General features: G+C 40.9%; 1 protein-coding gene across 5 annotated transcripts in view; it reads left to right on the top strand.

Annotated features, from left to right (window-relative positions):
• The window catches only part of LOC127847487 (rap1 GTPase-GDP dissociation stimulator 1-like), a 112189-nt gene that overhangs the window by 79783 nt on the left and 16731 nt on the right, over window positions 1–15675 (top strand). For 4 of the 5 annotated variants that reach the window (XM_052379458.1, XM_052379457.1, XM_052379456.1 and 1 more), the window contains 4 exons: window positions 2122–2274; window positions 5722–5853; window positions 8403–8484; window positions 8542–8594. In XM_052379458.1, the coding sequence (XP_052235418.1) occupies window positions 2122–2274; window positions 5722–5853; window positions 8403–8484; window positions 8542–8594 (420 nt within the window). The other variant, XM_052379455.1, reaches the window with a different exon arrangement.

Genomic DNA, 15675 nt, shown 5'->3' with positions numbered 1-15675 from the left:
TTGTCGAATGCAAAACGAAAAACCAAAAGACGGTATGTACATGGACCTTGGATGAGTTCAAAAATAATTATGTTTGCTCGAAAAAATGGCTTCCAAGGGGCGGGGCATTTTTCCTTATATGGCTATAGTTAAATCTCGTTAACTCTCTAGAGGCCACATTTACTGTCCGATCTTCATGAAACTTGGTCAGAAGATTCATCCCGATAATATCTTGGACGAGTTCAAATATGATGCCGGTTGGTTGAAAAACATGGCTGCCAGGGGGCGGGGCATTTTTCCTTATATGGCTATAATAAAACCTTGTTAACACTCTAGAGGCCACATTTATTTTCAGATCTTTGTGAAACTTGGTCAGAGGATTTGTCCCAATAATATCTTGTTATCTCAGGTGAGCGACTTTGGGCCTTTCAGGCCCTCTTGTTGAAGAAGACAGTATGTAGCAGTGCTGCTGTCTGTAAGTCTGTGCAAAGTTTACTGCTTCTGCCATAATTTTGCAATATATTGATGTGTTTTGAAATACCTTCAGACATTTGTCTTTCATCATAAGGTTACATGTTGCGTGTTGCACCTGTCCCACCTTCTCAAATGTCAATTTCACACTTAGAGCTTAACGGTCAAAGTTGGCCTTTAAAAAGCTTAACAATTCTTTACTCAACTTTAACTTTGACATGTTTTGAGGGATTTTATAATATCTTGGCACAAAAGGAAATCAACATAAGGTGACATGTGACGTCTTGTAACGGTCTCCTTACTGATAAAAATCAAAAGTTTTGCTATACAACAGCTTTAACATTCCTTTCTCCACCATAATTTTGCCATATATGTTGGATTTTGAAATAATTTTCACAAATGCAATACATCATAAGGCAACAAGTTTCATGTTAAACTTTTTTCCCACTTAAAAGGTAATGTTTGCTCTTAACAGTTCAAAGATAAATTTCGGCCATATAACAGCTTATTCAGAGTGTAACTTTGTCTAATGCTGTTTTAACTTCTACAAATGGCAGCCATTAGGAGAGTGCGATTTTGGTGTGAAAACGTCTGCCTATGTATAAGTCAATGTCACACTTCGAATCAAAAGTAAAAATAATTGCACTAAATATCCTGTCTCAGCCATAACTTTTCCATATATTGATGGATTTAAAAATAACTATGCACAAATGAAATTCATTATAAGACAATATGTTGTGTGTTACACTTGTTTTTCTTACTTGAAGGTAAAGGTCACACTTCAAAGATCAAATTTTGCTGCAACTTTTTGACGGGGTCACTTAGTGCATTTCAAGGATTTAGCATGGTTTCCGCTCTCTAACTGAAGAAGTTTTCATCCCATCTTCACCAAATTTGGTAAGAAGTTGTATCTAGACAATATCTAGGTCAAGTACGAATATGGGTTATGCCGGGTCAAAAACAAGGTCAGGAGGTCACATTTCATGCATTAAGCATGGTGTCCGCTCTCTTATTGAAGTAGTTTTTATCCGATCTTTATCACATTTGGTCAGAAGTTGTATCTTGACAATATCTAGGTCATGTTCGAATATTGGTCATGCCGGGTCAAAAACTAGGTCATGGGGTCACTTAGTGTATTTTAATCATTGAGCATGGTGCCTGCTCTCTAATTGAAGTAGTTTTCATCCGATCTTCACCAAATTTGGTCAGAAGTTGTGTCTAAATGATATCTAGGTCATGTTAAAATATGGGTCATGTGGGGTCAAAAACTAGGTCACGAGGCCACTTAGTGCATTTAGCATGGTTTCTGCTCTCTTATTCAAGTAGTTTTCATCAGATCTTCACCAAATTTGGTCAGAAGTTGTGTCTACATGATATCTAGGTCAAGATCAAAAATGGGTCATACTGGGTCAAAAACTAGGTCACGAGGTCACTTAGAGCATTTCAAGCATTTAAAATGGTGTCCGCTCTCTAATTGAATGAGTTTTCATCCCATCTTCACCAAATTTAGTCAAAATTTGTGTCTAGATGATGTCCAAAACCTTCTAACGGGCGTATCTTGTGACAGTTTGGCACTCTTGTGTGTGACTGCTAAAGCACCATCATGTTTTTTGTGCTAAAGTACACCCTAATGTTTTGTGACTGCTAAGTACACCCTCATGTTGGCTGCAGATGAGGTGAAGGACGTGCTGGCGAGGACGGAGCTGTGTTCTCACCTGATACAGCTCGCTCAAACAAATGTGCAGGAGAACGCTGAGTACAGCGAGGACAATCTACAGAAGGTCAAGATGGCATCTGACCTGCTCATTCTTCTGCTCACTGGAGGCAAGTATTTGATAAATCATCATAATAGGCAAAGAATACATTTCCAAATGCAAGTGTTGGGCTTATTTGCTTGTTTTCATATCAATTTGTGTAAATTTTACAAAGGTGATAAAAAAATTGGGCTTATTTAGGGCACATACTTTTCTGGAAAACACCTGCAGCCGTATGTATAAAAAATTAAACCACACGGTAACCGCAAGATCACAGCATTTTCTGAGTCTCTGTTGTTTGTATAAAAAAAAGGACATTGCCATTAACCACCCTGCCACGGTTTAAGACACAGCAATAACAATTGTTTTGACGAATTTTGATGAAATGACTTTGAAACAACTGTCCTTACTGACTGACGACGAACTGTGCTGAAAGCATGGGTTTTCTTCCCATAGCTTACACAGACTTGAAGACCTCCTGGACCCTATTTTGCGACAACAGACGCGACAAAATGGGTCTCTGTCAACACGACAGCAGCTACTTATAACTCTACGAGTCTTGGCCACTGTGAAACATAGCTACTGTTTCTCGGATTATTACGCTGTCATTGATGCTATTTTGCTCTTAGTTTATGTATGTTTATTTTCTTAAAGTCAGTGATGACATCAAATTATCTTTCGATCGTTTTCACGTCATTTACATGTAAAGTGTTGCATTATTGGTTATTTTACAACAGAAAGTTAAAAAAAAATGTAAATGGTTAGGTAACCACGCAATAACCATCGTTTATGCAAAGGGAAATATTTGGGGGTAACCTAACCATGTAAATAACTGTGGTAATCTAATTATTACAGTTTATATTAACCACTGTTTATGCAATCCACCGCTGGCAATATGGGCTTTGTTTTGGAGATCATGTCAATGTGGACTTAGTCAATGAACTTATGTTGATATGGACTTTGGTTTGGAAATCATGGAAGTATGGTCTTTGTTTCGTAAATCATGGCAATATAGGCTTTGTCTGAGAAATCATGGCAATATAGGTTTGTCTGGGAAATCATCGCATTCTGACCTTGTTTGGGGGATGGTTACAATACAGGTTTTATGAGGGAAATTATGACAATATGGGCTTTGTTTGGGGATCATGGAAATATGGGCTTTGTTAAGGAACTCATGGCAATATGGGCTTTGTCTAGGAAATCATGGCAACATGGACTTTGTCTGAGAAATCATGGCAATATAGGCTTTGTCTGAGAAATCATGACAATATAGGCTTTGTCTGGGAACTCATGGCAATATAGGCTTTGTCTGGGAATTCTTGCAATATAGGCTTTGTTTGGGATCATGGAAATTTGGGCTTTGTTAATGAACTCGTGGCAATATGGGCTTTGTCTAGGAAATCATGGCAATATGGACTTTGTCTGGGAATCATGGCAATATGGATAATTTTGAGAAGTCCTGGTAATATAGACTTTGTTTGGGAATCATGGCAATATTGACTTGTCTGAGAAATCATAGCAATATGGGATTTGTATAGGAGATCATGGCAAAATGGGCTTTGTCTTGGAACTCTTTGAAATATGGACTTTGTCTTGGAACTCATTGCATTTTGGACTGTGTTAGGGCTTATTGACTATCTGGGCTTTGTCTTGGAAATCATGGCACTATGGGCTCAGTCTGGAAGGTCAAGGCATTATGGGCTTAGTCTGATTGATTATGGGAACATGGGCTTAGTCTGGGAAACCATTGCAACATAGGCTTTGTTTGGGAAATGATTGCATTAAATATTTTGTCTGGAAAATCATGGCAATATGGGCTTTATCTGGGAAATCATTGCAATATGGGCTTAGTTTGGGAGATCAGGGCATTATTGGCTTAGTCTGATAGGTAATGGCAATAAGGGCTTAGTCTGTGAAAGTATGATAATGTTTTCTTTGTCTGTGAAATCATGGCAATATATGCTTTGCTTGGGAAATCATTGTAAAATAGGCTGTATTTGTAAAATAATTAAAATATAGTCTTTATCTGGGAAATGATGACGTATTCGAACTCATGGGAATATGTGCTTCATTTGATAAATTATGGCAACATGGGCTTTGTCTGGGAAATCATGGCAATATGGACTTTGTTTGGGAAAACATGGAAATATGGGCTAAGTCATGACAAAATCACACAGAATTGATTTAGCCATGAACAGCAGTCATTTTCAACAATGTTCATGAAAAGATTTAATATATTATTTAATAAGTCTATTAAGAGCATAACAGTGATCAAATTCATTGTAAAATATTCACACACAAACACAATTTCAGTATACTATTTAGGTGGCAGATAAAATCATTGAAATGTATATTAAGTGCAGTTGAATTGTGACTGAACAATTAGTCAGGGGACGGACCCAATTATTCATATTAACCATATGATAGTATCTTTTCTAAATGATACAAAACATCCTTCAATAATTTTTATATAATAGGGTTTGGTTTGACCAAAAATCACAGACTAATATTTGTACAAGTTTATAATATAGATGTGTATACAAGACCCCCTGCTTTTATGTATCTATTGCATGATGGATTTTTTATGTACAAGACTACTAAAATTCTCTATACATCAACAATACCTAAAGATGTTTTCAAAGTATAAAGTGTTTGATTTGGCAGTACATTGGAATATGTTTATGTTCATAAAGCAAATAATTATGGTAAAATAATCAAAACTACCCATTCAATCAAGTATTATGCGCTTTAACGCGTTATCTAATCTCATAGGGGGTAGAGGTGAGATTTGGTTTATATTTATTCTCCAACCACCCATGTCAGTCTAAAATGTTTTCAGGACATTCAAAAATTGCGGGGTCTCTTTGATTTTTTGTTCTATTATAATCTTTAAGAGGTTTACCCATAATGGGAGCATTTGACAGTAAAAGTGTGATTAACTATTGTTGATGTGAATAAATGTTTGAAAAATACCAAGTTTCCCTGTGTCAATTATTGACATTCTAATGATGTTACTATTTACGTGCTATCACTGTTTTAGATTGTTGACATGTTTGATAATTTGACAAGTTTATCAATGCATGTTTCATTAAATTGTTATTTGTCAATAGAATTTATTTTAATATGATCTGCTAAAATGCAATTTGACCCATGTCAAGCAAGGAGAGGTAAGTAATTCAGATGATTCTAACACATACATATACATGAATAATGTTGACTGCACTTTGTCTGGTTTTCAGATAATAATGTGTACATGTATATCATATAATTTAATATGATATAATAATATAATAATAATATAATAAATATTTTACATCAGAGCAGTGCTGAATGCAAGCACAATCAGATACCTTATTTGCACATGCTTGTTGAGAAAACCCCTGTCCCAGAATTGATGGGACTGCAATTTTTATTTGTTAATACTTTTTGGTTTCAACACTATTAAAGGACCTGTAACACATTTCAGAAAATATTGCTTTTGATATAAGGCACTGTGACAGTGATTGTTTTCTTGTAGAGAAAAGCATGGAGATGTTATTTGGTGGTGGCAAGGGTGAGATATTCAAAGAGTCCCTGAATTGGCTGGACTCTGACCATGAACACCTGCAGCTGTCTGGGGCCCTGGCGGTTGGAAACTTTGCCAGGAGTGGTAAGCTTCAGTGCAATAGTGGATTGTGTGAACACTGTGGGTGCTGCTATCATATCACCTGTGAGTTTCTCAGTATGGGTCATTGATAGCAGTTATCACAATGCTGAAAGCACTGCAAATGTTTAGCTATTGTATAACATTGGACACATGTCATTTTTCAAACATAAATTATCACTTTTAAATCGAAGGTTTAAATAATAGAAAGCACATTCTAGATTAAAGAGATGGTGACTAAATGTAAATGTCAGGAATGTGTGTGCACTTTTTAGTACCGTATTGGTGCCAAAGAGATAACTTGGTTTAAATAGCACAAACAGGCCATTTTTAGGCTGTCTGACAAAAAACGAATATACATTACTTGCAATCACAAATAAATGAATATGTTGTGTAATATCAGATTCCTTTTACACAAGGAATGCAAGTTTATAAAAAAAATCTTCTTTACAAATTATGTGTGCATTAAGATTAATTATGTAGTCATACTTTCTTACTATCATGAGGGTACTGTACCTGGCAAGTTGAATTCGACCTTGACCTTTGAATGACCTTGAATCTCAAGGTCAAATAAATAAATTTTGGTTTAATTGCCATAACCTCTTTATTTAGGATCAGATTTGATTCATACTTTGACAAAACAACACTTACCTGACATACCACAATGGACTCCACCTAAACCATCCCCCACGTCCCACCCCAGAATTCCCCCCCCCCCCCAAAAAAAAAATTATAATAATAAAAAATTTCCTTTTTTATGCCCCTGAAGGAGGGCATATAGTGATCGCACTGTCCGTCCGTCCATCTGTCTGTCCGTCACACTTTGCGTTTAGGTTTCGAAAAATGCTCATAACTTCTATGTCGCTTCAGATGTAACCTTCATATTTGGTATGCATGTGTACATGTATATGGACAAGGCCTTTTCATATGCACACAAAATTTTGACCCCTTTTGAACTTAGGGTCCGCATTTAGGTTTCCAAATCGGCCTTTAGGTTTTGAAAAATGCTCATAACTTCTGTCAAACCGTTTATCGGGGGCATATGTCATCCTTGTTTTTTTCTTATTTTTGAAATATCATCTAAAAAATGACCACACCCCAACATTATTCCCCCTCTCCCCCACTCTCCACCCCCCCACTCACAAAAAAAATGTTTATGCCCCCTGATCGGAGGTATATTGTTTTTGGCCTGTCTGTCTGTCTGTCATTGTATGTGTCTGTCATTGTATGTGTCACAAAATTTTTACCTTGGTCATAACTTTTGCAATATTGATGATAGCAACTTGATATTTGGCATGCATGTGTATCTCATCGAGCTGCACATTTTGATTGGTGAAAGGTCAAGGTCATTCTTTAAGGTTAAAGGTCACAAAAAAATTAAAGTTGCGCATTAGGGGGCATTGGGTTTCTAACAAACACATCTCTTGGTGTTTTTTTTTTTTAAATGGTAAAAAAAACATAAATAATTATTTTTAAAATTTTATTTTTGAAAGACCGGCCAATCATCCAATTATAATATATCATTGCTTTACAAGGTAAAAAAAAAAGATTGCGCATTAGGGGGCATTGGGTTTCTAACAAACAATCTCTTGGTGTTGTTTTTTTTAAACAGGGTAAAAAAAACAAAAATCTTTTTTTTAGCGAGGCTGTTTTCGGAGAAAACCCGAGCTATTGTCATAGCCAGCTCGTCCGACATAGGCGTCGTGCTCAATCCTTAACATTGGCTCTAAAATCAAAGTGCTTCCACCTACAACTTTGAAACTTTATATGTAGATGCACCTTGATGAGTTCTACACGCCACACCCATTTTGGGTCACTAGGTCAAAGGTCAAGGTCACTGTGACCTCTAAAAAAAAAAAAAAAAAAATTCTGACAAGCTTTCGCAGCCGAGCGTGGCACCGTTATGCGGTGCTCTTGTTAATATTTTATTTTTGAAAGACCGTCCAACCATCCCATCCAAGCTATTGCTATCAAACTTAAAATAAAATCTTTTAGTTTGTTTTATGTCTTAACAAATGTTCAATAAATTGTGGAAAATATACCTGAACTCAGAATCGCTTATAATGTACCACTTCTTTAAAACATAAGCGATCAATATGTTTCAATTATTAATTTATATTCAGAAATTAATTAGTCTTATGGTCCTCTTCCAGTTAGAATATGACTATATTACAATGTACCTTGACCTTATTAAATATGAACAATTTCCCCATGATGGCTTACGTTATACTGTCAAGCACTTGAAAAGTCGCGATTGCTGTCTTCTGACAGCTCTTGTTTTACTAATACAATTGCATTTGTTATGATATTAATGATATTAATAATTTCTAAAATTTGATCATTCTCTTATTATAATCATGGACACCTGATAAAATTTCTCTTAATAATTTACAAAAAAAGTCAATTATTATACCTCATTGCTTTGCAAGGTAAACAAAAAGATTATTGTGTTTTGGCAGGGGAGCACAAGCATGGTTGTACTTTGAAGCAAAAACCTAGATCTCAAATGTCAACATTAGTGCACATGGACCTTGTAATTATATGTGTATTTCCAGATGAGCATTGCAGGTTCCTGGTGGAGCATGGTGTGATACAGCGACTTCTCAGACTTCTCAAACCTACTTATGGGGAGGCAAAGTGTACCCTGGAGCATGCAGCACTCAGTGCCCTTAGAAACCTTGCAATACCAGGTAGGTGTACGCTGGAGCATGCAGCACTCAGTGCCCTTAGAAACCTTGCAATACCAGGTAGGTGTACAGTACAGTAGAGCATGCAGCCCTCAGTGCCCTTAGAAATCTTGCAATATCAGGTAGGTGTACAATGGAGCATGTAGCACTCAGTGCCCTTAGAAACCTTGCAATACCAGGTAGGTGTACATTGGAGCATGTAGCACTCAGTGCCCTTAGAAACCTTGCAATACCAGGTAGGTGTACAGTGGAGCATGTAGCACTCAGTGCCCTTAGAAACCGTGCAATACCAGGTAGGTGTACAGTGGAGCATGTAGCACTCAGTGCCCTTAGAAACCATGTAATACCAGGTAGGTGTAGAGTGGAGGATGTAGAACTCAGTGCCCTTAGGAACCTTGCAATACGAGGTATGTATACAGTGGAGCATACAGCACTCATTGCCCTTAGAAACATTGAAATACCAGGTAGGTGTACACGGGAGCATTCAGAACTCAATGCACTTATAAACCTTGCAATGCCAGGTAGATGTACATTGGAGCATGAATCACTCAGTGCCCTTAGAAACCTTGCAATACCAGGTAGGTGTACATTGGAGCACGAATCACTCAGTGCTCTTAGAAACCATGTAATACCAGGTAGGTGTAGAGTGGAGGATGTAGAACTCAATGCCCTTAGGAACCTTGCAATATGAGGTAGGTATACAGTGGAGCATACAGCACTCAGTGCCCTTAGAAACCTTGCAATACCAGGTATGTGTACAGTGAAGCATGCAGCACTCAGTGCCCTTAGAAACCTTCCAATACCTGGTAGGTGTACAGTGGAGCATGTAGCACTCAGTGCCCTTAGAAACCTTGCAATGACAGGTATGTGTACAATGGAGCATACAGCACTCAGTGCCCTTAAAAACCTTCCAATACCAGGTAGGTGTACAGTGGAGCATGTAGCACTCAGTGCCCTTAGAAACCTTGCAATACCAGGTAGGTGTACATTGAAGTATGTAGCACTCAGTGCCCTTAGAAACCTTGCAATACCAGGTAGGTGTACAGTGGAGCATACAGCACCCAGTGCCCTTAGAAACCTTGCAATACCAGGTAGGTGTACAGTGGAGCATGTAGCGCTCAGTGCCCTTAGAAACCTTGCAATACCAGGTAGGTGTACAGTGAAGCATACAGCACTCAGTGCCCTTAGAAACCTTGAAATACCAGGTAGGTGTACAGTGGAGCATACAGCACTCAGTGCCCTTAGAAACCTTGCATTACCAGGTAGGTGTACAGTGAAGCACACAGCACTCAAGGCCCTTCGAAACCTTGCAATACCAGGTAGGTGTACAGTGCAGCATGTAGCACTCAGTGCCCTTAGAAACCTTTAATACCTGGTAGGTGTACAGTGCAGCATGTAGCACTCAGTGCCCTTAGAAACCTTGTAATACCAGGTAGGTGTACAGTGGAGCATACAGCACTCAATGCCCTTAGAAACCTTACAATACCAGGTAGATGTACAGTGGAGCATACAGCACTCAGTTCCCTTAGAAACCGTGCATTACCAGGTTGGTGTACATTGGAGCATGCAGCACTCAGTGCCCTTAGAAACCTTGCAATACCAGGTGGGTGTACAGAGGAGCATGAGCACTCAGTGCCCCTAGAAACCTTGCAATACCAGGAAGGTGTACATTGGAGCATACAACACTCAGTGCCCTTGGGAACTTGAAATGCCCGGAAGGTATACACTGGAGCATGCAGCACTGAGTGCCCTTAGAAACCTTGCAATGAGAGTTAGGTGAACAGTGGAACATGCATCACTCAGTGTCCTTAGGAACATTGCCATACCAGGTAGATGTACAGTGGAGCATGAATCACTCAGTGCCCTTAGAAACCTTGCAATACCAGGTAGGTGTACATTGGAGCATGCAGCACTCAGTGCCCTTAGAAACCTTGCAATACCAGGTAGGTGTACTGTGGAGAATGTAGCACTCAGTGCCCTTAGAAACCTTGCAATAACAGGTAGGTGTACAGTGGAGCATACAGCAATCGGTGCCCTTAGAATTCTTGCAATACCAGGTAGGTGTACAGTTGGGCATGTAGCACTCATTGCCCTAAGAAACCTTGCAATACCAAAAAGGTACAGTTGAGTATATAGCACTCAGTGGCCTTACAAACTTTGCAATACCAGGTAGTTGTACCTTGCATTACCAGGAAGGTGTACATTGGAGCATACAACACTCAGTGCCCTTAGGAACTTGCAATGCCAGGTAGGTGTACACTGGAGCATGCAGAACTCAGTGCCCTTAGAAACCTTGCAATAAGAGTTATGTGTACATTGGAACATGCATCACTCAGTGTCCTTAGGAACCTTGCAATACCAGGTAGATATGCAGTGGAGCATGAATAACTCAGTGCCCTTAGAAACCTTGCAATACCAGGTAGGTGTACATAGGAGCATGCAGCACTCAGTGCCCTTAGAAACCTTGCAATACCAGGTAGGTGTACAGTGGAGCATGTAGCACTCAGTGCCCTTAAAAACATTGCAATACCAGGTAGGTGTACAGTGGAGCATACAGCACTAATTGGCCTTAGAAACCTTGCAATAACAGGTAGGTATACAGTGGAGCATACAGCACGCGGTGCCCTTAGAAACCTTGCAATACCATGTAGGTGTACAGTTGGGCATGTAGCACTCATTGCCCTTAGAAACCTTGCAATACCAGGTAGGTACAGTTGAGCATATAGCACTCAGTTGCCTTACAAACTTTGCAATACCAGGTAGATGTACTTTGCAATACCAGGAAGGTGTACATTGAAGCTTGCAAGACTCAGTGCCCTTAGGAACTTCCAATGCCAGGTAGGTGTACACTGGAGCATGCATCACTCAGTGCCCTTAGCAACTTTGCAATGAGAGTTAGGTGTACAGTGGAGCATGAATCACTCAGTGCCCTTAGACACCTTGCAATACCAGGTAGGTGTGCAGTGGAACATGCATCACTAAGTGTCTTTAGGAACCTTGCAATACCAGGTAGGTGTAAAGTGGAGCATGAATCACTCAGTGCCCTTAGAAACCTTGCAATACCAGGTAGGTGTACAGTGGAACATGCAGCACTCAGTGCCCTTAGAAACCTTGCAATAAGAGTTAGGTGTACATTGAAACATGCATCACTTAGTGTCCTTAGGAACCTTGCAATACCAGGTAGATATACAGTGGAGTATGAATCACTCAGTGCCCTTAGAAACCTTGCAATACCAGGTAGGTGTACATAGGAGCATGCAACACTCAGTGCCCTTAGAAACCTTGCAATACCAGGTAGGTGTACAGTTGAGCATGTAGCACTCAGTGCCCTTAGAAACATTGCAATACCAGGTAGGTGTACAGTGGAGCATACAGCACTAAGTGGCCTTAGAAACCTTGCAATAACAGGTAGGTATACAGTGGAGCATACAGCACGCGGTGCCCTTAGAAACCTTGCAATACCATGTAGGTGTACAGTTGGGCATGTAGCACTCATTGCCCTTAGAAACCTTGCAATACCAGGTAGGTACAGTTGAGCATATAGCACTCAGTGGCCTTACAAACTTTGCAATACCAGGTAGATGTACTTTGCAATACCAGGAAGGTGTACATTGAAGCTTGCAAGACTCAGTGCCCTTAGGAACTTCCAATGCCAGGTAGGTGTACACTGGAGCATGCATCACTCAGTGCCCTTAGCAACTTTGCAATGAGAGTTAGGTGTACAGTGGAGCATGAATCACTCAGTGCCCTTAGACACCTTGCAATACCAGGTAGGTGTGCAGTGGAACATGCATCACTCAGTGTCCTTAGGAACCTTGCAATACCAGGTAGGTGTACAGTGGTGCATGAATCACTCAGTGCCCTTAAAAACCTTGCAATACCAGGTAGGTGTACAGTGGAACATGCAGCACTAAGTGCCCTTAGAAACCTTGCAATACCAGGTAGGTGTGCATTTGTGCATGCAGCACTCAGTTGCCTTAGAAACCATGCAATACCAGGTAGGTGTGCAGTGGAACATGCATCACTCAGTGTCCTTAGGAACCTTGCAATACCAGGTAGGTGTACACTGGAGCATGCAACACTCAGTGCCCTTAGAAACCTTGCAATGACATGTAGGTGTACAGTGGAGCATGAATCAATCAGTGCCCTTTAAAACCTTGCAATACCAGGTATGTGTACAGTTGAACATGCATCACTCAGTGCCCTTAGAAACCGTGCAATACCAGGTAGGTGTACAGATGAGCATGTAGCACTCAGTGCCATTAGAAACCTTGCAATACCAGTTAGGTGTTCAGTGTAGCATGCAGCACTCAGTGCCCTTAGGAACCTTGCAATACAAGGCAGGTGTACATTTGACCATGCATCATTCAGTGCCCTTAGAAACATTGAAAGACCAGGTTGGTGTACAGTGGATCATGTAGCACTCAGTGGCCTTAGAAACCTTGCAATGCCAGGTAGGTGTACAGTGGATCATGTAGCACTCAGTGGCCTTAGAAACCTTGCAATACCAGGTAGGTGTAGAGTGGAGCATGAAGCACTCAGTTCCCTTAGGAACCTTGCAATACGAGGTAGGTATACAGTGGAGCATACAGCACTCAGTGCCCTTAGAAACCTTGCAATACCAGGTAGGTGTAGAGTGAAGCATGCAGCACTCAGTGCCCTTAGAAACTTTGCAATACCAGGTACGTGTACATTGGAGCATGTAGCACTCAGTGCCCTTAGAAACCTTGCAATACCAGGTAGTGGTACAGTCGAGCATGCAGCACTCGGTGCCCTTAGAAACCTTGCAATGACAGGTATGTGTACATTGGAGCATGCAGCACTCAGTGCCCTTAGAAACCTTCTAATACCAGGTAGGTGTACAGTGGAGCATGGAGCACTCAGTGCCCTTAGAAACCTTGCAATACCAGGTAGGTGTACATTGGAGCATGTAGCACTCAGTGCCCTTAGAAACCTTGCAATACCAGGTAGGTGTACAGTGGAGCATGTAGCACTCAGTGCCCTTAGAAACATTGCAATACCAGGTAGGTGTACAGTGGAGCATACAGCACTAATTGGCCTTAGAAACCTTGCAATAACAGGTAGGTATACAGTGGAGCATACAGCACTCAGTGCCCTTAGAAACCTTACAATACCAGGTAGTTGTACAGTGGAGCATACAGCACTCGGTGCTCTTAGAAACCTTGCAATGACAGGTAGGTGTACATTGGAGAATGCAGCACTCAGTGCCCTTAGAAACCTTGCAATACCAGGTAGGTGTACAGTGGAGCATGTAGCACTCAGTGCCCTTAGAAATCTTGCAATACCAGGTAGGTGTACAGTGGAGCATACAGCACTAAGTGGCCTTAGAAACCTTGCAATATCTAATAGGTGTACATTGGAGCATACAGCACTTGGTGCCCTTAGCAACCTTGCAATACCAGGTAGGTGTACAGTTGGGCATGTAGCACTCATTGCCCTTAGAAACCTTGCAATACCAGGTAGGTACAGTTGAGCATATAGCACTCAGTTGCCTTACAAACTTTGCAATACCAGGTAGATGTACCTTGCAATACCAGGAAGGTGTACATTAGAGCATACAACACTCAGTGCCCTTAGGAACTTGCAATGCCAGGTAGTTGTACACTGGAGCATGCAGCACTCAGTGCCCTTAGAAACCTTGCAATGAGAGTTAGGTGTACAGTGGAGCATGAATCACTGAATGCCCTTAGACACCTTGCAATACCAGGTAGTTGTGCAGTGGAACATGCATCACTCAGTGTCCTTAGGAACCTTGCAATACCAGGTAGGTGTACAGTTGAGCATACAGCACTAAGTGCCCTTAGAAACCTTGCATTACCAGGTAAGTGTACAGTGGAACATACAGCACTCAGTGCCCTTAGAAACCTTGCAATACCAGGTATGTGTACAGTGGAGCATACAGCACTCAGTGCCCTTAGAAACCTTCCAATACCAGGTAGGTGTACAGTGGAGCATGTAGCACTCATTGCCCTTAGAAACCTTGCAATACCAGGTAGGTGTACATAGGAGCATACAGCACTTAGTGCCCTTAGAAACCTTGCAATACCAGGAACCTTATAATATTAGGTAGGTGTACACTGGAGCATACAGCACTCAGTGCCCTTAGAAACTGTGCATTACCAGGTAGGTGTACAGTGGAGCATACAGCACTCAGTGCCCTTAGAAACCTTCCAATACCAGGTAGGTGTACACTGAAGCATGCAGCACTCAGTGCCCTTAGAAACCTCGCAACACCAGGTAGATGTTCAGTAGAGCATGTAGCAATCAGTACCCTTAAAAACCTTCTTATACCAGGTAGGTGTACAGTGGAGTATGTAGCAATCAGTGCCCTTAGAAACCTTGCAATACCAGGTAGGTGTACAGTGGAGCATACAACACTAAGTGGCCTTAGAAACCTTGCAATACCAGGTAGGTGTACAGTGGAGCATACAGCACTCAGTGCCCTTAGAAACCTTGCAATACCAGGTAGGTTTACAGTTGGGCATGTAGCACTCATTGCCCTTAGAAACCATCCAATACCAGGTAGGTGTACAGTGGAGCATACGGCACTCAGTTCCCTTAGAAACCTTCCAATACCAGGTAGGTGTTCATTGGAGCATACAGCACTCAGTGCCCTTAGAAACCTTGCAATACCAGGTAGGTGTACATTGGAGCATACAGTACTCAGTGCCCTTAGAAACCATCCAGGTAGGTGTACACTGGAGCATACAGCACTAAGTGGCCTTAGAAACCTTGCAATACCAGGTAGGTGTACAGTGGAGCATACAGCACTCAGTGCCCTTAGAAACTTTGCATTACCAGGTAGGTGAACAGTGGAGCATACAGCACTCAGTGCCCTTAGAAACCTTGCAATACCAGGTATGTGTACAATGGAGCATACAGCACTCAGTGCCCTTAGAAACCTTCCAATACCAGGTAGGTGTACAGTGGAGCATGTAGCACTCATTGCCCTTAGAAACCTTGCAATATCAGAAAGGTGTACAGTGGAGCATACAGCACTCAGTGTAACCTTGTGGTTAAATTTTTTATTCAATTGGCTGCTGGTAGGTGTACACTGGAGCATACAGCACCCAGTGCCCTTAGAAACCGTGCATTACAAGGTAGGTGTACAATGGAGCAT

Source organism: Dreissena polymorpha, chromosome 10, assembly GCF_020536995.1.
Source record: "Dreissena polymorpha isolate Duluth1 chromosome 10, UMN_Dpol_1.0, whole genome shotgun sequence".
Taxonomy (NCBI): domain Eukaryota; kingdom Metazoa; phylum Mollusca; class Bivalvia; order Myida; family Dreissenidae; genus Dreissena; species Dreissena polymorpha.
The sequence above is the reverse complement of the archived record's forward strand: the minus strand, read 5'-3'. Positions and strand labels throughout refer to the sequence as shown.